Source organism: Brienomyrus brachyistius, chromosome 9 (genome assembly GCF_023856365.1).
Source record: "Brienomyrus brachyistius isolate T26 chromosome 9, BBRACH_0.4, whole genome shotgun sequence".
NCBI classification, from domain to species: Eukaryota; Metazoa; Chordata; class Actinopteri; order Osteoglossiformes; family Mormyridae; genus Brienomyrus; species Brienomyrus brachyistius.
The window spans coordinates 29,566,528-29,588,312 of record NC_064541.1 but is presented as its reverse complement, the minus strand read 5'-3'; the positions used below and the strand labels follow the sequence as shown (position 1 = coordinate 29,588,312).

Here is a 21,785-nt window from a genome sequence, read left to right as displayed (position 1 = left end):
ACACAACATGTCGACAAATGAGCATACTGCATCTTTAAATTTGTGATCATAAATGCATATAACTGACAAACTAAGATAAAGAGCGGTTTATTCACCACCACCCCCACCCCGTAATTGACGGGGCTACCCCTCCTCTCTGATTCTAATTTAACCCCTGCTTACACACCTATTTATATTGCTGACATGATGGATGCTGTTTTCCTGCACGTTATTGTCTTCCTAGATCGCTCCTAATTCCGACAAACAACGGGTGTTGCAGAATGAGGATTTAGTCTATTTTTTTCTGCTGACGTGTTGCTGTTCTTCATAAAGGGAAAGGTGACGTAGATATCCTGGGAAATATTATTGGGTCACAATTAAGGATATGCAGATTAATACTGAATGCTTCATTTTGAGAATCAAGTCTAACGTTAAAATATCGATTTAAATTTTTTTACCCTGGTCATTTAATTGTTTGCGTTATTATAGGAAGCAGGACGCGAACTCCTTCCAGACAGGTAGAGAGGAGAGAGGGGAAGACTTTCAGGGGATTCGACACTAGTGACTAGGAAAACGTAATAGTCAGTTTGACGGAATGTACCCTCCCCCTCCCCCCCACCATCCGGTCAGCATATTTAATCGTCAGCAACTGCCCCCCACCGGTTTTAACCGTCAGGGTTTTACCAGCAATGAATATTGGGACCGGTATCTGCCAGACCAATCTTGGTATTGGATCGAATCGGGACGGTAAGAAAATCAGTGGTATCTTCCATTCTAGTAAAAATGTTGCTTTACCCTCTCTCTCGACTTCCAGCAACCCATGTGTTCAAATTGACCAAATTTCTTTTATCGTCTTTGTCTTAAAGTCCCAGGCAAAATTTCAGCTCCTACTTCTGTTGTCAGATTTCCTTACACAAAATCACTAATCACATTTGCAATAAAAACACAGTAATATTTAATAAGTTGTTTATCTGTCAGCACTTGACCAATTTATGTATCTAGAGCAGAGAACCTTTATATGTGAAATATTAATAAAACCGCCGCCTGGAACAAAAACAACTGACGCTGGAACGTCGGTTTACGGTTTTGTTCGAAATTACCACGAGGGGGCGCCCCACACCTGCTTTTAATCTGCTCTGTACGCAGGACTGGGGGGGAATATAAGGCTGGGAAAAAAATGCCCCTGTCGAAGTGTTTATCCTGACGTCAGTGTGCAGGGATCGCAGCGCTCCAGTCTCACTCTCGGAGTCGTTCAGCAGCCTTTTAGCAGGATTTCGGGGATCGATGGGCTGGAGTTCGCCACTTGCGCACTAGTTTCGCCGGAGTGACTGTTATGATTTCTGCTCATAATCCCAACTGGACTAAAACAATGAACACCTGTGTTTTTCTCGTGATCCTGGCCGCGCAGATCTACGCCGATGGCATGGAAGGGCCAACAGGTAAAGCCAGTGTTTTCTGGCGGAGTAACAATGCGCATCTAACTCGCAAAGTTATCTGTTTAAGTTTAGGTACATATGAGAGCTGTTTTTAATCGGTGATCAATTTCGTGTCCCGGGGGAGTGTCTTTTGCCTTTACTACTGAGAACTTTTGTAATTTATTTTCTTTTCGGGATCTTATAAATCTGTTATTGAGCTTTCTCCTTTTCTCATTAGGATCGTTAAACTGGTAGTTTCTGTACGTTACTCTGCATTTTTGGAAATTAGACGGCACCCTGATCATGTGTAGTTATTTGTTGGTACATTAAATAGCATTTTGCTGCGTCGTTGTTAAATATGCATGGAGAGGTTGTGCAATTGGGTTTGAGCGAGAGAAAAATAACGACGGGAATAAATGTTCGATGGACTGATGGGAAACCGACCCGACTCGCCGTTCCCATTTTCACCATAGGCAGTCTTTATAGTAGACATGGTTAAAATCACGAACATAAGATGTTTTCTTGTTTAGTGCTCACCTGAACTGCAGGCGATCCAGATCCATGCACTCCACAAGCACAGCGTATTCGCCTTTCTTTGGACATTTCTGAACTGTTATTCAGTGATATAATTTCGTAAAGTTACGCATTTATGCTAGGTGATATTGTGCCTTTGGCCTGTTAAAATATTTCCGTGTTTTTTTTTATAAGGAAGTCAGACTGGCTATTTTGACAGTGGACGTTGTGTATATTATTTATGTTACTTTTGGCTGTGCGTATATTTGAGGTGACGGTATTTCTCACTGTGTCTCACAGCCGTAAGTTTTTGATGCACTTGTTAGTCTATTAAATGCTCATTCGCCCTCGCTGTTCTCTGCTGGCATGTAAAGCAGGTGAATGCCGTGATGGCAGTTGTGAGCAGAGCGTCCGCGTAGCTCGGCTGCATGCTTGGGGGACGGGATCGTTGTGGGCTGTTTGATTTCCCTTCCAACGTGATCATATTGACCCTGTGAAGCAGACGGGACCTAGACACTGGCCGTGATCACTTGAGCGAAATTTCTTCAGGGAACATTTGGAAAAGTTTTTCTGCTCCGATGGACAAGAAAATCGTAGCTTCTAATTTGTTACGGGTATTTTTGAATAATTTTATAATGGATCTATAATAATAGGCTGGTAATAATAATAATAATAATAATAGTAATAATAATAATAATAATAACTAAATGTTGCATTTAGACAAATTTATATTAATGTCCACTTTTGTGCGTCTTTGTGGGTTCTGTTTAAACAACATGACTTGTCATTCGTTCAGATATTACGGCGACGTGTGCTTTGGTATACGTGGTGAAACTCTATAGTAATGCATAATCTGGGCACGCAAAGTAACATCCGTCAGTATTTGAAAATTGCTTTGGAGATTTAAGCGACCCACTGTGTTCCACCTTGCCATTGGTGAATATATATATATATATATATATATATATATATATATATATATATATATATACACACACACACACACACACACACACACACATACATACACGTGTGTGTGTATAGAAGAGAATGATGCAATGATGCAGCACCATCAAGGATATTAATGATCATTTTCGATAACTGAAAAACACGGGTTACATCTAATTATAACGTGACTTTAGTGGTATACTGAGGATCTGAACTATTCCAATATACTACTAGAGGCAATATATTATTTGAGTTCATTATGTAAACTGACCCATTGTGACTCTTCTAAGATTATATTCACACAATATGATCCAACACTCCGCATGCTTTTTGTTTAATTCATCGGTACAGCGTGTCGCTATTCTAAGCGAACTTCGCGACTCATTCATTTTTCTGCTCCAGTTTCTTTGGCAGCGTGACTATTTCCAAACGCGATCGCCGACTTTAAATATGAGCCGTATAATTTGCGAACCGTGTCTTGTTATTTATGAGCGACGTTACGGGCTGATGGTGTGAGATCACCGCTGTGTGGAAGGTAGCGGACCTGGAGCGCCGCAGCCGTCGGCGGTAAATGCGTGTGCCAGAGCTACTGTAATCTTCACAGGCTCGACTTGACAAAACCTGTTTTCGGCCCTATCTAGAAGTTACCGATTTTAAGTTAACGAAATAGGTTGCATTTAGTGGCCTGTAAGCCTGTTAACCTGTTGCTGTAACTGCTTAATTTGATCGCGTCCATTCTGCGTTTGTTTTTACACGGATGTTATTCCTGACTTTTTGATCGACTGATTTTGTTATTTTTCACCGAAGCCGTTTCCGCTTTATGACTACAGCCTCCTGACTGGTTGGTATTAGTTTGTTCGAGCCACGCTGTAGGACATGTTTTGAATTACGCCTTGGAAAATAAAGCAGGCTGCCCCGGTCTCTGTGATTTCATAGCGCCACATTACATCCGAATCTCTCCGCCGGCGGCTTTGCTGTTTTCCCACGGAAAAGAGATTATCTGCCCAGACCGCACCCCACCAGAAGCCATCTTCAGAAACAGTGTTTTAATGAAACCGTTTTCTCTATCTCCAAGGAAGGCGCTAAAAAAAACGCCACATCTGTTCGTTTTGGACGTGCTACCCGAATCCCTTTATAGTTGTTTCGCAATTTCAGCTGTTATGCTCAGCTGTAAACTTCAAATCCCGGCCTTTCATTACATTAGATGCGCTTAAAGGTTATAATGCCTCGCCAGCGACTTGAAAGATGCATCTGCATCGATACAAAATGTCTTTTTTTGTATTTAGTCCTTTAGAAAATATCAATAAACGTGTAAAAACGAACCGTGTGGGAGGTGTACTGCATAGTTTATATTACCAGTGTTATTATGTTTACTGAAGGTACTCGGAGTACGAGTGAAAAACGCCGCCGTCTGTTCTGGGCGAACGTGTACCATAAAATTGTGAGCTGAAATGCTTTACTTAATAAAACCGAACATTATAAAAAGCGGCTGTGAAACAGATTGTAACTTATTTAGTGAGTCAAGTAATGAATTCGCCTAGAACCAGAGCCATGTCTTGGTGCTTTTTTAATCCATGGCATACCTGCAATTCCTGGCATAATTCTCCCTGGAGAAAGGACATTTTTAACCTTTGATAGAAAAACCGCACAGTTATTCATAAGAAATAATGGTATGCGCGCAGCTGCCCGACGCGGGAACGCGGGCTTATAGAGCGAGGCAGAAATAGAACGGGCACACCACACGCGAGCGCTGCCTCGAGATCGCCAGGCGCGCGAGGAGCGGGAAAACTCCCCCGGAGTTCATCTGCTGGAGAGTACGGCGCGTGGCGCGCCTTGCCAGCCGTACACACGCGCTCAAGCTTGCACCCTCATAGCCCGCCTGTAATGCATATATTTTACTTGGCAGCGCAAGCACATCTCGGCTAATATAGATTTCTTAGATAAGAGTGTTGACGCACAGGAAAAACATGTTTAACTCATTCACAAGTCAGTATAGCTAAGGAGTGCACTGAATAAGAATGGAGTTACGGTGTCCTGTAATGAAATGACATAGAAATTCTTTATGGTTTATGGACTGCATTAGCAAAAACATATTTTGAACTCTTTTAGTAAATTACAGCTTTTATTAACATGTATGGGCTTTATATATTTTAACAGCAGAGATACTTCATTTGCTTCCTGTAGGGTGAAGAACTGAAATTCAGAGTCCTCTTGTGTCTGTATAACAAATTCTGCAGGCCGCGGACAGGTGTGTGCTGAAGTCTCGTGTTCATGAATAGGGATGCAGAGACTACGTCAGTGAGCCCTTCTCTGTCAAGTAGTAAAACAGAGCAGAGATGAAGCTGAATCATACAATTTGAAGAATTATTAATCCTTATGAAGATAATTAAAGATTAATTGGAACGGCACAGCTGAAGAAAATTGCCTGATTATCCCGACTGGGTTGCCACTTCATGTAGCATTGGTACGCTAAGTGACACTGAATATGGGTATTTTATCGTTAATAATAAACGTTAGTGAGCGCTTTTCAAAAATATTATTATGGGAATTATTCATAATAGATTTGTGGAGTCCCACTGTATCCGTGTGTGAGTTAGCAGGCCTAGCTGTCCTGGCCCAAGCTGAAGTGAAAGCACCTTTGCTACTGATGTGTTTGAACATGTCTGCGGGGGAGGCTGGGACCTTATAGCTGTTCGCGTTTCATTGATGGACTTTCAACGGCCCGTTTCATCGCTGCCATCACGCCCACGCTCTTTTTCCAGGAGTTTAACCTCATCGCTGTCATTAGATGTCTTGGCCAGCTGCCCCCCCAACCTATCTGATAGCACCAGACATGGAACGTGGTCGAAGGGGCCAAGGGGTGCAGGGCTAGTGATGGAATCTGCGGACAGCCAAACACCAGTCTGTTCTCCGCAACAGATGTGTAGTGGTTATGGTGGGATCGAAGGGTCATTGGCAGGGACTCTGCATCCTGGGTAGATGCACAGCGACTCTCATTTAAATTTTCTCTGAGCCTTTGCCTCACCTATAGCCTCGTCATCCCTAACAAGGCGGCTGCCTCCTCTATATTGCCTAGCATATCTGTCACCTGGCAGAGAGGCACCCAGCAATGCCAGGTGTCGTCTATGAAGGGGTGAGGACGTTTTATTTTGTCACTTCCCTTCCACGTGTTTTGGGTCAGTCTCCGCTGCGTGACGGGACCTCATGAAGGGGCACAGGGTTTAGAGGTCAAGGGGTGAAGTGGGATCAGCAGCAGGAGAGGAAATGCTCCTGGCTTTGATGAGCGAGGGAAAGTCTGAGCTGAAAGGGTGCGGATCGAGCTGGGTCTGTGTTTTCACTCAGTGCTGTTTTGTTTTGTTGTGTCAGATCTTTGTGGCTGTTAAGGTTTGGTCTCCAGGGTACGAGATCACATGGGGTAGGCAGCAGGTGAAAAGGGCAAAGTGGTGTTGTGTGTCACAGGAGATGTTTTCTTTGTAAACACCCCAGGCTGTTTGCCTTCTCATGGGGGGAGGGGCATGAAAACAGTGGAGTGCCCTCGGTTGATTTCCTTGTATCCTACCAGTTAGGTAAAAGCCCCCACTTGTCCCAGTACTCCTCTCATCTCTTTTACTTTTGGTGGAGTTGAAAGGAAGGCCTGGTCCTGCTTGTGCAGATGAAAAGGGGGAGATGAAGAAAAGGGAGGGTTTTTTTGGTGAAAGATCAATATTATGACAGTGGATTGTCAGGGAAGGGTGGGGGGGCCTTTGAGCATGGCAGTTCCGTGGTTGGAGGGGGCGTTACTTCTCCCTGGGGAGGGGTGACAGAGATCTCTGACTCATGAGCCAAGATCGGGCTCTGCCCCATCCCCCCACCCTCTCTTCTCCCCCCACCCTGTCAGATGTGTGTTTCTGGGTGTGTGGGGAGCTGTGGCTCACCAGCGCCCCCTGTTTGCAGACCATGGTAAATCAGGGTTATTGAAGTGCTTTGTTATGATCGCCATCCGCTGCCAGCTGTACCCCGCTCTGCCAGAAGCCGCTGAATCATTGTGGGCCTGTACCCGGTGTGTTGCCTTTTGCTCTCCTCTTTACTGCTTTCATTTCAGCTGATTGTGAATTTTGGCTGAAAGGACTCAGTTTTGGAATTTACTAGGTATGGAAATATTTAGGATACATAGAATTAAAAAAAAATTTCTTAGCCTAAAGCTGTACCACTTCAGATTTAATTTACTTCAGAAATTCAGTTTTATTTAATTATCTGCGTGGGAAGTGTATCTGTAGGCAGAGGGAACCGGCTTCTTTCGCAAGGTCATCCATTCCAGTAGGAGGCGCTGTGAGGAGAGGTGGCTGGCAGCTTGCCAGCTGGAGCTGTTACTTTGGAGTATCCGCTGGAGTCTAGCTGCGGCCTGCTCGCGAACTCTGAGTGTGCTGTTGCATCAGAACAGTTCAATCGTAATGGGGGGGGGGGGGGGGTCACCTGTGCGGTCGTGCCAGGCATCCTGTGCCCTTTTCCCTGGTTTGGTTTGTTTGGTGCCTAGCAGTTTGCTTCGGGAGATTGGCCAACACCCTGCTGGGTCAGAGAGGCAGATTGAAGGGTGAGAAAGGGGCCGGGGCGATGATTTAATGTCACCAGCAGGAGCTTTTATTGTTGTTCAGGTGAGTTTAACAACAATAAGAGCAGCAGACATACACCCTGAAGGAGCGGACGCATTAAATGCGCCTTGCACAGACCAGCATGGAAACTCGGGTTTCATATTGCATGAAAGAAAAAATAATGCAAGCGTCTTCCTGCCAAAAACTGTAATTTCAGTGATTTAACTCATCCTTTGATCATGTTTGTTATGAACGGTCCTGGTTAGCTATCATGTTTTTTAACGTTCCAGTACCTCCAGTGCTCTCAGGAATCTCGGAACGTCCTCGTACTCTCGGATGCCACAATCTGTACCTGACCTCGTGATCACCCTTGTGCTGCTTTTCATTCTGATGAGGCTTGCGTCTTCCTCGCCGAAAGTGTTCACATTCACCTTCGCACGTGTAAGGGAGCTGCTCCACAGAGCCTCCAGCTGGTGTGGATGACCTTGCAATGAGGGCTCTTTTCTTAAGTGTTCTTTCCTTCTGGGTCAGTCTACCTAGTTATCCAATCAAATGTCTTCAAATCCACCCCCCTCTAAAAGATCCACATTGTGTCTCCATCCCCCTTTCAAAAAACAAACATTGTGTCTGACTAAGAGTTCATTGTATCTGTGATGCAAATATGCAGTGGACTCTCTGAACGTGAAATAACACCTTTTTTTGTTGGTACCAAAACCTTGGCAGACTTCACTTTCGAGCTGCTAATGCGGGGCGTCTTGCTGGACATTTGGTTACAGCTGAAATGGCGTCTTTGTGTGAAACGTTAATCTGAATGAAGACCCCCAACCGAATATAATAAAAATTCAGTGGGTTGTTTTTGAACTTGGGGTGTGAAGTACCTTAAGTTACGGCTGGGAGTTAGGACTTGCGCCTAGCATTTCGGCTGAGGACATTTGTCAACTCTTAGCACATCATAAAAAGGTAATTGGGGTGGGGGGGGGGGGGGTTGTACATTAAATAGCTTACACTAGACCAGAGTCTTTTAATATGTTTCGGTAATGCTCAGTGGTTGAGTTTGATTAGTTGTACAAAAGAGGTTCTGAAACTTCTCTCTTGAACCTGTGAATGTAGTGAGTGGCTCTGAGGGTTAGAATGGAAGGTCGTTGGTTCAAATCCTGTGGCTGGCAGAGTGACATCACTGCTGGGCCCTTGAGCCCTTAACCCCAATTGTTACAGTGACTGACTGCCCCGGCTTTCTCAGAAATTCATGTTACTTTGGACAAAAGCAACTACTAAATAAATTAATTTAAAATGTTGTGCGTAGAGGGTGTTTTTGTGTCAGTCTGGCCTTGGACATGTCCCAGTTCCTGTAGATATGCTCACTCATGTTTGTGACTGAGTTCAGAATTCACAGCATGGGGGGTGTGTGCAGGTGTGTGTGCGCGTATCTGTGTGTGCGCCTGTTTTCCTCTGCTCCTTTGCTTAGCCCCTGGTCATATCTGTTAGTGAAGGTGACCTCACATGGGAGGTTGTGAAAAGCAGGGGGTGTTTAGGGACCTTCAGGAAGAGGCAAATAGATCATTTGCAGCACATTTGCAAGTGCATTGCTGAACACACAAGACGTATGTCCCTGTGAGGATGGTATAACCCTGTGAGGTTAGTATATCCCTGTGATTATGGTATGTCCCTGTGAGGATGGTATATGCCTGTGATTATGGTATCTCCCTGTGAGGGTGTTGTATCCCTGTTAGGATGGTATATTACTGTGAAGTTGGTAGATCACTGTGAAGATGGTGTATCCTTGTTAGGGTGGTACATTACTGTGAGGTTGGTATATCTCTGTGAAGATGGTGTATCCCTGTTAGGATGGTATATTACTGTGAAGTTGCTATATCCTTGTGAGGATGGTGTATCCCTGTAAGGTTGGTATATTCCTGTGAGGGTGGTGTATACCTGTATGGTTGGTGTCTACCTGTGAGGATAGTGTATCCCTGTAAGGTTGGTGTCTCCCTGTGAGGATGGTGTATCCCTGTAAGGTTGGTATATTCCTGTGAGGGTGGTGTATACCTGTGAGGTTGGTGTCTCCCTGTGAGGATGGTGTATCCCTGTGAGGTTTCTCAGCTGACGATTACTGATCACAGGTGGTTTAACATCCATTTTAAACGTGGAGTATGAAACACACAGCTGGTGTGTCATTAACACAGCTATGGACATACTGACCCTCCCTGATGCTCAGCTGCAGTTTACAGATGCATTCTCTCACCTTTGTGACTGATTGTCTTCTAAGGTCCCTCGGTGAGCCCTACCCAGCTCTGGTCTTTATGTTGATGGTTCCATAATTTCCTCTGACTCCTGTCTTCGGTGAGACATGCACTTCGGAAATCGCTGGGGGGGGGGCTAGTGAGAAATCCGGAGGAGGCGGAGCAGGTGCCTTAGGGACACCGTTATGGTGGTATGGTTTTTATTGCACTGTGCACAGGGGGCTCGTGACAATAAGCCCGGGTGACGGGACAAGCTTGCAAGATACCTGTCCGGGAGGGTGGGTCCTGTATGCCATATATGAGCATTTACATACTCTCTGTCTCCCCCTGCTGGAGAACACAATCACTACTATTCTCAGATGATTACTGCCATGCAAGAGTCTGGAATTTCAGTGTGACATAAATTTTGACATGACCTAGTTTTATGTAATCAAGTTTGTGATCTATGATTTATACACGTATCACTGTTTTCCCCACAATTTATTTTTTAAAATGAAATGTAATTTGAGAATCCCTCTGGAAAATCGACTCTGAAGTTGTGCCCTCTGGAATATTTCCAGTGCGCCGGAGCGCAGACCCTCTGACCGCCTCATTATTAGCTCATTGGAAACAAAGTATTATGACCCTGCCGGAGGTCAGCTGGGGGTCGTCATCATTATCTCACTGCCTTCCAGACGTTTCTCAGCCATGGACGTTATGATGGGCGCTTCAAGCATCCTTGTCTGACTGAATGCACTTCCTCATCAGCGGCGACATCCCCCCATCCTTCAGCAGGCCGCGAATGCAGTCTGTCTGATTAAGGTCACTTTCTCTTGACCCCACCCTCTAGATAACTGAACGAGTTGTCTTCGCATGACGTGCCACGTGGGCGTGGCATAGAGTTCGCCGCCCTGCGGTCCAGCCGCGGCCCTCGTGTCTTCTTAGCAAATAAGCACGGAAAACAGAAATCCTTCAGGCATGGTTAAGGCGTTCATTCACCTTCATTAGATCTCCACGCGCAGCTGACAGTCTGGAGGTGTTCCGAGTGGCTTTTCAAGTCGCCCGCTTTGCTGAGTTAATTACAGCTTCCAGTTTTTTTCCCCGTTTGATTAATTGGGGCTGTCGAGAGGTGCTCTGAAGCCCGCGGGGGTTGGGCTCCCTCACCCACATCCTGTTTCCTACCCCTGAAGGCAAAGTTGTCTCCTGCTCTCTGCTCCTCCTCCTCCTCCTCCTCCTCCTCAGTGTGTTGGAGATGGTGGCTGTTTTTGTGCTCCTCCCTTTCCTGTTTTAGCTCCTCCTCTTCTTGTCCTCCCTTTTTTGAGATTCCTTTGTTACTCGTGTGTCCTTTTCTCCCCTTCACCCCTTTCTTGCCCGTTTTCCCTCTCCTGCGATCTCTCACTTTCCTCACCTCTTCCCATTCACATTCCCTGAAACTGAACCGGGCGCCATATGCTTTTAGGATGGGGGGCTTAATCAGGTAACACCCACAGTTGTGACAGAATAGAGCATCTCTCTTGAATAGACGCTCCTCTCCTGGACACTGCAGCCTTAAGATCCTGTCCCCCTGGGCACCGTCTCCAGTCGTTGAGAGTGGAAGCAGTGTTTTTTGACAACCGTCACTTAGAGGTTTATTGAGCGTGGTCAGTCTGGAAATACGATTTGTGGTACGGAAGCTCAGCTTTTTTCATTGCCAGAGTCCTGGAAATTTTGTGAAATGTCAATGCTATTAATATTGGCTTCATTAATATTAAATTAGTAATATGAAGATAAATAAATATGCATGATTTGGCCTGGAAAGCTGTTATTCACAGCGACGCAGATGGTTGCAATGAATCTGTTCAGATGGCCAGAGAGAAACTGCAATTGTTTTGGAGGGGGTTGGCCTGGGGGAGCTGCTGATTACAGTTTCAAGAGCCATCAGAAGTACATCATCAATGGACGCCCCCCCCCCCCCCACAAATCTATACCCTTTTCTTACTCCTTCTGGGACTGTTCAATGTTATCTTCCCCTCTTAAGAAACACCTCCTCCTAGTTTACCCGTTCTGGCAGTTTGATTGCAAGTAACATGGGGGCCCCGCAGTGGCATTTCTGTAGCTAAAGATGAGGCTGGGTGCTGTCTCTGGATGAGCGGCTCTCATTGGTCACTCAATCTGTCAGTTCAAGGTGAGGCTGGGTGCTGTCTCTGTATGAGCGGCTCTCATTGGTCACTCACTCTGTCAGTTCAAGGTGAGGCTGGGTGCTGTCTCTGTATGAGTGGCTCTCATTGGTCACTCAATCTGTCGGTTCAAGGTGAGGCTGGGTGCTGTCTCTGTATGAGTGGCTCTCATTGGTCACTCAATCTGTCGGTTTAAGGTGAGGCTGGGTGCTGTCTCTGTATGAGCGGCTCTCATTGGTCACTCACTGTGTCAGTTCAAGGTGAGGCTGGCTGCTGTCTCTGTATGAGCAGCTCTCATTGGCCGCTCATTCATTCAGTGTTAAACCCACTTTGCGACTCATACAGGAACTCATCCATCCTTAAGTCTGTGTGCATAACTGATCATATTTCTTTCATATTTCAAATTAATCTGTTCATCTTGGAAATATGTCATGTACAAATTCAAAGCACAAAAAAATCTCATTTTGAATATCATCAGATATCATTTTGGATGGAAATAATCCACAATGCCTGCATCATTCACCATTCCTTTAGAGCAGAAGATATATACGTAGGAAGCTCAAGTAGTGAAATGACGCAATACGAGCTTCGATGGCAGTTGTGATGGACTTTGTCACCCTGAAGTGCAGAGTCCTGTTTCTTCTGGGACGCTTCTAGACTGAACGTCAAGCCAAATTCTTTTTAAGTCAAAGTACCTTTGAACAGCTGGCCCAGTCACTTAAAAAAAGAGTCACACTAGCAGAAGGACAGGTTACCAGTTTCTTTGTTCGTATTTGTTTTCTCTTTTGTTGTATTCGAAAAAGGTGATACTGGGTCATTGTGCGGTTAGAAAGGCATCTTGCCTACTGAATCTTTTTTGTCTGATACAGCCTGTACAAGACAATGCAGTTAGCTGCATTGTTCCTGATAAAAGGTGATCTCCCTTAGAAGGACGTAGCGTTGTGTTAAAAGCTGACTGAGCTGGATGGGGAGAGCGAGACTTCAGAGAGAGACATAGCTGAACTGAGAATTCCCCTAAGGAAGCTCTCTGTCTGCGTTGGGCTGTTAACTGGACCTTGTGTCTCTGCAGGGCGGGGTTTACTCTCGATGGGATGGAATTGTCATGGAGCAAAAGTCTTGGTTGGAAGGGGGCGGGGTTAGGGTGTTATTGGGGCGGGGTTAGGGTGGCATTGGGGCGGGGTTAGTGGTGGTGTTAGGTGGAATGAAAGACTTGCTGTCTCTCAGAGGGGGGAGCTATTGGTGCCTGTCACTGTCACCATGACGGCGCAGCCCCACGCGGTGGTGCTCTGGAATGGTGATCAGAATGTTGATCCCTGCTGCTGTGTTGCTGGTTCGAGGCCCACCCTCGGTTGAATAGTCACGTGTCTGTGGACCCATGAGCAAAGCCCTTATCCCCCAGCTCCAGAGGGGCTGTATGCTGGCTGACCCTGTGCTCTCACCCCCCCAAGCTTGGCATTTTAGGCAAGCATTCCAAAATACCTGTGCTTGTGCAAATGCAAAGGATCACATCATGATGACTTAAAGCGATTTCCTTTGAAGGATGCGGCCACCTTTAAACCGCGGCTCGGCTCAGACTGGGAGACACCAGCAGCAGGATCGGTGTCTGTAGTCGCTGCCCTGCCTGGTCAGGCTCCCATGTCCTTCCAACTGCCACCACCTGGTGACCCTCACTTGCTTTAATTTGCTTAATTTGTATTTACTTAATTGGTGGTCTGTAACATTTCATGGTCCCCCCCCCCCAACAGAACTGGAGCCTAAGGTTTGGATCCTTGGGGACGCACTAGCAGACACACATTGACACACTTGCGCGTGCACACGCACTCGCTCGCACACGCACACACACGCACTCGCTCGTGCACACACACGCGCACTCGCTCGCAGACACACAGCCGGAAACACGCCGGGCAGAAGAAGGTAATTAATCAACCCGTTGGTTCGGTAAATGAGCTGAGGTAGAACAGAAAAGCTCACCGATGCCCCGGGCCGTTTGGGAAAGAGCAGCGGGTGGGGGGGGGGTCTTTAAGAATTGCGGTCCCCAGCTTCCTGCAGTAAGAGGATTAGAGAGGAAGCCCCAACATTTTGGCCCAAAGCTCATAGAATCCCTCCCCCTCCAGTGATTATTCATGGCGTGTCCTTGTGCAGGTCAGGTCAGGTCTCTCTGCCCGTGGGATACATTGTCTGAAAGCAAGAATCACTGGTACAGTGACCTGGGTGCCAGAGGGATGCCCATCCCTGTTTAGGGCCGTATAAGTATGGGCAATAACGACGTGGTTAGTGTGCGGGCCCTACAGCGTGGGTGGGAAAAGCAGACCATACAAAGTCGGCCATCTTCCTGCTGGCGCCAGTGCTGTACAGTGTCACAAAGGAAGAAATTTGCTCATTTGTCTATTCAAACCAAAGTATACTTTTGAACACACACCTGTTGTCATGGGGGGGCGGATGGTGGCTGCTCGCTCTGTCACTGGTGCCGGGCCCATTAAGCATTGGGGATTAGTTCCGGTGCAGTGCATTTTCCAGAGGACTCAGACAGGCGTGGGGTCGTGGGCACTGGCGCAGTGTGGAATCGGAGCCTGCATTTGCTTTTCTCATTATTCTGGCAGTGCAGGGGGAGAGAGAAAGGGACCGAGCCCCCCATTCCCATTGTTACAGCAGCAAGCTCCCAGCGCGGAGACACCGGGGCAATTAGCGGCCCTCCAGGGGCCCCAAGGAGCCGCTCGGAACGGAGATGAGCTCTGTGTGGGATGTGGGGGGCAAGGGAGAGGCATCTGGGGGTGGGGGTCTCCCCTGGAGAGAGAAGCGTCCTGTAATCAGGAGCCAGATTTAAGGGCAGGTAATGACAAGGTGTCTGTGCTGCAGGTGAATCTCCGGTCTGTCCTCCTTTGTAATTATCTCCTCTTCGATGAAGAGCGTGGCCCCAGGGGACTGCATGCGTTGGCGAGTGCACACACACGCACCCACACAGACACAGACACAGACACACAGAGCTGTCTCACTGCTGCAGTGTGAGGGCATGGCATTACGTCAGAGTAACCGCTCCACTCACCTTCATATTTCATACACACGAAAATCGGTAGGTGTCAATACCGTAAAGAAGGGTTTTTACCAGCCAGTGTCACATGTCTGCAGACACCCCTCATGTTACATTTCAAGATTCTCGCTAGTAGCTTTTGATAAATTGAGGCTCCGTCGTGTGAAAAATCTTCGCTACTGCATTTATTTTTAAATTTAAGAAAAAAATGGGATGAAAATAAATGGCTAAAAAATGTTCCGGTGCTCTGCTCCAGTGTGTACCCTCGCTAAAAAAGCACTGCAAGAAAGACTTGTGTTATTAATTTCTCATTTCAGGGAGGGCAGCGCTGGTTAGCATGTTAGTATCTCCTACAGCACACATACGTACCTTCAGATTCATATGTACCTTCCTGTGCCTGGTGACGGACTTGCATCCCAACCCTAAAGGTGAAGTTTGTTCAGGGGTATCGTCTAACCGACGACTTAACAGGCGATTTAACAGGCAATTTAACAGACAATTTAATAGGCGATTTAGCATGTTCAGTAAGCTGCCCCAACGTTCAAAGGGCACGCCAGTGTCAAAGTGCCGCGATCAGTGTTTTGGCGAAGGTGATCAGTGTTTTGGCGAAGGTGATCAGTGTTTTTGCGAAGGTGATCAGTGTTTTCGCAAAGGTGATCAGTGTTTTCGCAAAGGTGATCAGTGTTTTGGCGAAGGTGATCAGTGTTTTTGGTGAAGGTGATCAGTATTTTGGCGAAGGTGATCAGTGTTTTGGCGAAGGTGATCAGTGTTTTGGCGAAGGTGATCAGTGTTTTTGTGAAGGTGATCAGTATTTTGGCGAAGGTGATCAGTGTTTTCGCGAAGATGATCAGTGTTTTTGCGAAGGTGATCAGTGTTTTTGCGACTCGCGGTGCTGGCAGACAGGTTTCTGGTGCTGGTGTCGCCGTGTGTGGATGGGGATGGGGGAAGGCGCAGTCAAGGCTGGGCAGCCAATCGTCACGCAGCGGTTTCTAAGGCTGCGCGTGACTCAGGGATCAGCTGCTGGTGCCGAGCTGGAGGATCTGGCTTCTGTTAAAACGGTGATCAGCTATCAGCAGTTGCCAGGGAAACGCTGATGCTGGTTTTGGAGGCGATGGTCAAGGATCTGCGTGCAGGACGTTTGCTCACCGGGAAAAAGCTCTCTGAGGCTTTATGGGGCCCTAAAGTTTCTGTGTGGAGATTGTATTTGTTTTTCCAGCCTTTGGTGAATGCTGGTGGTCTCATTTTGAAATTCCATATTTTACCGAAAACTAGAGAATGCAGCTCTGGCTCTGCAGCCGGTGCCAAGTGGCAGCTGACTGCAGCTCTTGTGCTTAGATGGGAGATCTGCTGGCAGTCACTGAGCGCTGACGTCAGAGGTGTTAGCGTCCCCTCATCCCAGAAAGGGATTTACAGCCGTCAGTACGCTAATTGAGAGAGGGACTCGCTTCAACTGGGCACACTGGGCAGCCAGTATAAATGTCTCCCAGGCAGTGCTGGGCGATGTGGCCAAGCTCGTTGTCCCTTTAAAATGGCGACTCCAGCCCAGGGTGAGGTGCTCATCCTTAGAGTTCGGTTTGTGGGCCGTGGCGGTGCCGCAGGAGCCGCTCGAGCAGAGGCGGAGCGTTTGTGGAGCGTTCTGGAAACATTGTGACGATGTTTGCTCATTGCGGAACTCTTGGTGCAAACCTGCGCTCTCCCAAGGTTAAATAAGTGGAACTCTTCTCAGCCATAGCTGCTTATACTTTGTAATTACCTGTAATACCTGCCTAGTTAATTATTGCCCTTCAGGATGAAAGTCCCGTCTTCAGACAAAGGTGAAAAGACGAAAGGGCGTTTTGCTGAGACACGTGGCTTTCGCTGACAAAAGTTGCCGACTCGCTAGATCAGCTCCAAGTCAGCAGCAATCCACAAGTTGGGCCCCCCCCCTTGCCCCCCATCCACAGCCTCACCTGCAGTATTCCTTTAAAGAAGGAAGAATTCTAAATACTTGCTTTGGGGGTGCTGTCCTAGGAGGCCTGTGAATGTGGCATCTGTGTATGTGTGTGTGTGTGTCAGTCTGTTTGTGTGTGTGTGTGTGTGTATGTGTGTGTCTCCTCTTCATGAAGATGGTCTGATGTTCACTTCCTCTCTTTCCACAGCAGGCCACTTACCTCCCTTCCTTTCTCAGCCTCATACCATATCCTTCACTCTCCTCTTCACTGCCTTGTTAACTATGTGCATTTCTCTCTCTCTCTCTCTCTCTCTCTCTCTCTCTCACACACACACACACACACACTCTTTCGGTCTCTCTCACCTTCTGCACACTGATTTCATCCCTGACTTTCAGGTCGAGGAGCCTTTGTGTGACTTTGAAACCATCTTTAGCAAGAACAGAGCAGAACTCATCAACGCTGAAGCTGAGGACTGACTCTGGTCCATAGGGCTCCAGTAACTGAGATGTGTGTGTGTGTGTGTGTGTGTGTGTGTGTGTCTTTCTCCCTGTCAGATAAGGGAAGTAAGGACACACAATTATACATGGCTGTGATCTCATGGGTGTGCAAATGTGTGTGCGTGTGTCTTTACTCTAACAGCCGCTGGGGAGGGAAATTTGTGTATTTGAATATGACAGTTTGCCTGTCCATGACGGAGCACTGAGTGTGTATGTGTGTGCGTGTGCGTGTGTGTATGGGTGTGTGTACTGGGGGGCTTTGGCTGTGGGAATGGCTGATTGTGTGCTGGAGGGACTCCAGCGAACAGTCATGTCCTACAACCCTGTACTGACCAGGGAATCTGTCTTAAATGTAAACCTTATGTCGGTCTGGTTTTCATATACAATGCTTAAATCATAGCGGCAGTCTGTCCTGCCTGCGTTTTAGTGACGATAAACAGTGTTTGAGGCACTCTGTGTCCTGTTTACCCCATGAAACGTCCTTAATTGTGAGCCGGTCCACTTTGTTGATCGGCCATGATGAAAACCTTGTTTTTCATTCCAGTGACGAGTGATGCCTTGGGCGTTTGTCTGGACTGTTAGTACTGGGTCACCTCCTGGCTATTCACCGCATCGCTCACTGCGGTAGTCGGGCCCTTCCTGATAGGAGCAGTTGCTGCTGGGGGCCGAGCGCCACACGAGCGGATGAGGTCACAAGCTTTGTTTTTCACCCTGTTCCCTGGCAGTTGTGGTCGCCTGTCATGTATGGTGTGTTTAGTTAATTGATATGAATGACACGCATTCTGTGACGAGGACGTTAGCAGCCATGCGGGACATCTGCCTACAAACTGGGTCACAGACAGAGAAAATACTGGTGGAGATGGGGAGGGCTATCTGAATGGGGGGGTGTGTAAACAATACTGCCCCTCCCCCCAATGTCCTTGTTCATCCCCCCCTCCCCCCCCCAGCCTCATGCCGGTGCGCACCCTGCTGTGACACCCGCTGACGGCCACATGTTTGTTTGGCAGGCAGAGAGAAGTCGATAATGCATTTGGTCCCGGGATGCAGATACAAACCAGACCCCTGAAAACCTCCCCACCCAAAATGAGGCTTGAGCACTACCTCACCCCCCTCCCATCCAGTCCGACGCTCCTTGTGGAGCGTCACCCTAATCTGTTATGGCACGGGTCTGGTTTGCCAAAGGAGACGGAAGTCAGAAACCGTTGGGTGACATGCCGTAAAACCGTGCTCCCTGGCTGTGGTTTGCCGCGCTGTAAGTGAACCGAGCCAGAGGTTATTCAGCTGGTCAGGTAATGCACGTGTTACATAAATCATTATAAATGAGCTTGGGGGCCCGGTTCTCTTGTTCCTCCTGTTCTCCCTCTCTCATTACCTTGGGGGATAACCCCTCGTTTACGTCAGTCACTACAAACGGAGCGAGTCTGAAATATACCCCTGCCTCGGATTTCACTGGCACGACCCCACTGCCTCTTAATTGCCTCTCCTTCGTTGGCCTACAGGAGATGGTTGTGTTCCTACTTACCCAATTTACCACGCCAATTACCCTGGCAACAGCCCCCGGGAGTGCCCCTCCTGTTGCGCCGAGTGCATTAATGTGCAGGGGGTGGGGCTAAGCTTGCGCGCTGGTCCTGGGGGCTGCGATGCTCATCAATCAGGCTGCAGTGAACAAGGCTTCTCAATGCTACCTCTGAGGCTATCCCTGCCTTACTGCCGTTTAGCTAATGCCATGATAATTACTTTAATCATTTTGGAACTGAGAGAAAAGTGTGTGTGTATGATGTGCATTTACGATGCATCTGTCCTCTGTCTCTCCCTTTCCCAAACTCACAGACCCGCTCTGCTCCAGCCTCACAGCGGTACAGCATGCAGTTGCAACACAGGGGGTTTCTGCCAGCCGGGAAGATGAGCTGGGTGCTGATTGGCTGCCAGAAGCAGCCAATTAAATTACAGAGTTAGGATCAGCAAGCTTGTAGCCCTTCCTTTATCCCTGTACGCCTCTCGCTTTTTCTCTCCTTCCTATGTATTTTAAATGAACCGTGTGACCGTTGCCCCTTGTGGAGTCTGCCGTCAGTTTTGCCCCCTATGGAGGGCATTTACAAAGCCGATTAAGAGTCGGACATTTTAATCATGGGTCATGTCAGCAGGCCCGCTGGAGCCCTAGCCAGAGAAAGCGGCAGCAGTCGGCTGCTTGATTTGCGGTGCTGGGCCAATCAGAGCAGAGTTTTGCCGCGCTCTGGTCCTCTGCTCTCACTGCAGGGAGACTTTTCCTTTTTCCACTAATTCCCAGCTAAAAATTCCTTGCTTGACCCACAGTATACCCAGCTCGCTCTGCTCCCTTACATACCTCTCTAGTTCTCACACGAAATGCTTCGTGTTTATGGGGAACCTGCTTATCTTAGACCTGAGATCTATTTTGGTAGGTTGACATTGGGGGGGGGGGTTGTTTCCTGTAGCTATACCTAGAGTTACCGATGTTCCTCCTCCTTGTGTCGTACTAAACGGAGATTAGGAAGAGGGCTGCCGTGGAATCGGGGGGCTTTTGGGGGTGGGGGGGGGGGGGGGAGTGGCGCCGGCGCCAGCATGAAACCTGCCAAGTGAGACGACAGTGTCGCTTCTAATTGGATAATAAAATGTAGAAACAAATAGGTCACTTGCTGTCTGCCAGGCGCCCTGTGTGAATTACAAACTCGTCAGATGTGACTGACGCGTGCCGAGTGCGCAGTTGGATTTAGCTGCACTGGTACGCAGCCAAAAGGCTGATGCAAGGAATTAGCATGTTGGATGTCCATCAGGAGTAGGAAGCTGGTGCATCGATGTGATGGAATGCGTCACCGGGGGTCTCTTATCCCTGGGCTAGAGCTCCAGCAGGAAGTTCAGAGGTTGGATGGGTTTAAGGAGAACCTGGGAAGCTAACCAGCAGTTGGAGGGTGCAGCTCACATCTACACGCCCTTGCTATTGAGAGCTCAGGCCTCATTCGATCGGATGCATTGTGGTCGAATGCATGGTCCCAGTTCCTCAAATCATCGAATCAGGAGCTAGAGCCATTCCCACTCTGAACACGCGGTGCTGTTGCACGCATATCGTCACCTCCTTCATTTTTTGGAGGTGACCTCTCACTGCCGCCTAATCAGTGCTGATTGGTGGCTTCCATGTGGCCGGATAGGCAAATTCCGGATGCTGTACCATTGGCATAAATCATCCTCTTAAACGGCACATTAAGTATTAATCATTTTCAGCCGTGCCGCTGTCATCCGCCACACGGGGCGCCGGTGCACAAAGTTTGATTAATGGGAGAGGAACTCCAAGGGGCCACGCGGTGCCCTCTTGCCCTAGTTGTTGGGGAGGGGGGCAGCTCCATCAGGGGTTGTAACACTGACCCCTGTGAGGTAGCCAGATGGATCGTTTAGTAGCATGAATAATTAGCTCCGCTCGCCAGGCTCTCCGTTCTTGCCTCGTCCTCCAGATTACAAGGTTCTTCACGAAGCACCATTGTCCATGGCTCCAGTGAAATCCTCACTGCTGCTGGATCTGCCACTGGCTCCATCCTCGATGGCTGTCATCAACTCTTGCCGCTGGCGACAGGTGTTTGCCTATGCGGAAATCACACTGCTGGTCCGGTGCAGGCGCTTGGCTCGCTTTACTACCGCGGATGATCTCCGTCTCCCTGGGTGATGCCATAATCGTTTGAGATTTGCTGTCTCTTACTGCTTATTGATGAGTCAGATTTTAATAGCCTGCCATTGATCTGCCTTCTGTCTCATGAATGCAAGTGCTGCTAAGGTCTCAGCATATCTGTGCGTACGTGAGCCTTTCCTGGGCCAGCTGTGACCATCTGCGCGTTGCTACTCCCGAAGCGCACTTAAGCTCCTTCCTTTACGAGAGGCTGGTCCTTAAGGGTACATCTCTGAGGAAGGTCCCTTCTTTATAAGGAGCTCAAAGGTGGGCCAGACATGGAGCATTGATCATGACAGCCGGAAAGGGAAAACAGCATCTTTACTTAGGATAACGAGCACCTAAGGACTACCATTTGAGGGAATGAACGTGTGTGAATCCCACCCCTGCCCCCACGCCCCTACTTCAGACGGAGACCTGATTCTGGACGGCGGGAGTCCTGTCCCGGCATCTCTGTGAAGTCTGTCTTTATGGAGGCCTGCAATGCCCCAGCCGCCTCGTGGGAGCACCTCTCTCTTTGAGAGAGTTCCGTCTTTCCCCAGCTGAGGTGCGATCACCAGCCAGGACAGGGGCTCATGCATTAATGGATTTCCGTCTCGTGCTTCCTTGTGAACCCAGCAGTGTGAGATTTAAATTAGCCTCCTGTCAGGTTTTCATTGATGCACCTGAGCTTCACTTTCCCTGGTCGCTTACCAGGCTTTGTGCTGCTCTTGGTGGGTGGGCAGAGTTGGTAATGGATGGAGGTGGAGGAGTTCATGGGGTGGGGGGCACCACCACACAAGGACTGTGTCCTCCTTTCTTTCCTTTTTCTTCCTTAAAGTGTCTTTTTCAAGCCCGGATCTTTAACTTAAGGGAGGA

General features: G+C 48.0%; 1 protein-coding gene across 2 annotated transcripts in view; it reads left to right on the top strand.

The window, feature by feature from the left end:
• The first annotated feature begins 1,160 nt into the window (after positions 1–1,160).
• ptprub (protein tyrosine phosphatase receptor type Ub) overlaps positions 1,161–21,785 on the top strand; it is a 157,573-nt gene continuing 136,948 nt past the window's right edge. For both annotated transcript variants that reach the window (XM_049025265.1, XM_049025266.1), the window contains exon 1: positions 1,161–1,418. In XM_049025265.1, coding sequence (XP_048881222.1) covers positions 1,313–1,418 — 106 coding nt within the window. In that variant the 5' untranslated portion in view covers positions 1,161–1,312. The remainder of the gene's footprint in view (positions 1,419–21,785) is intronic.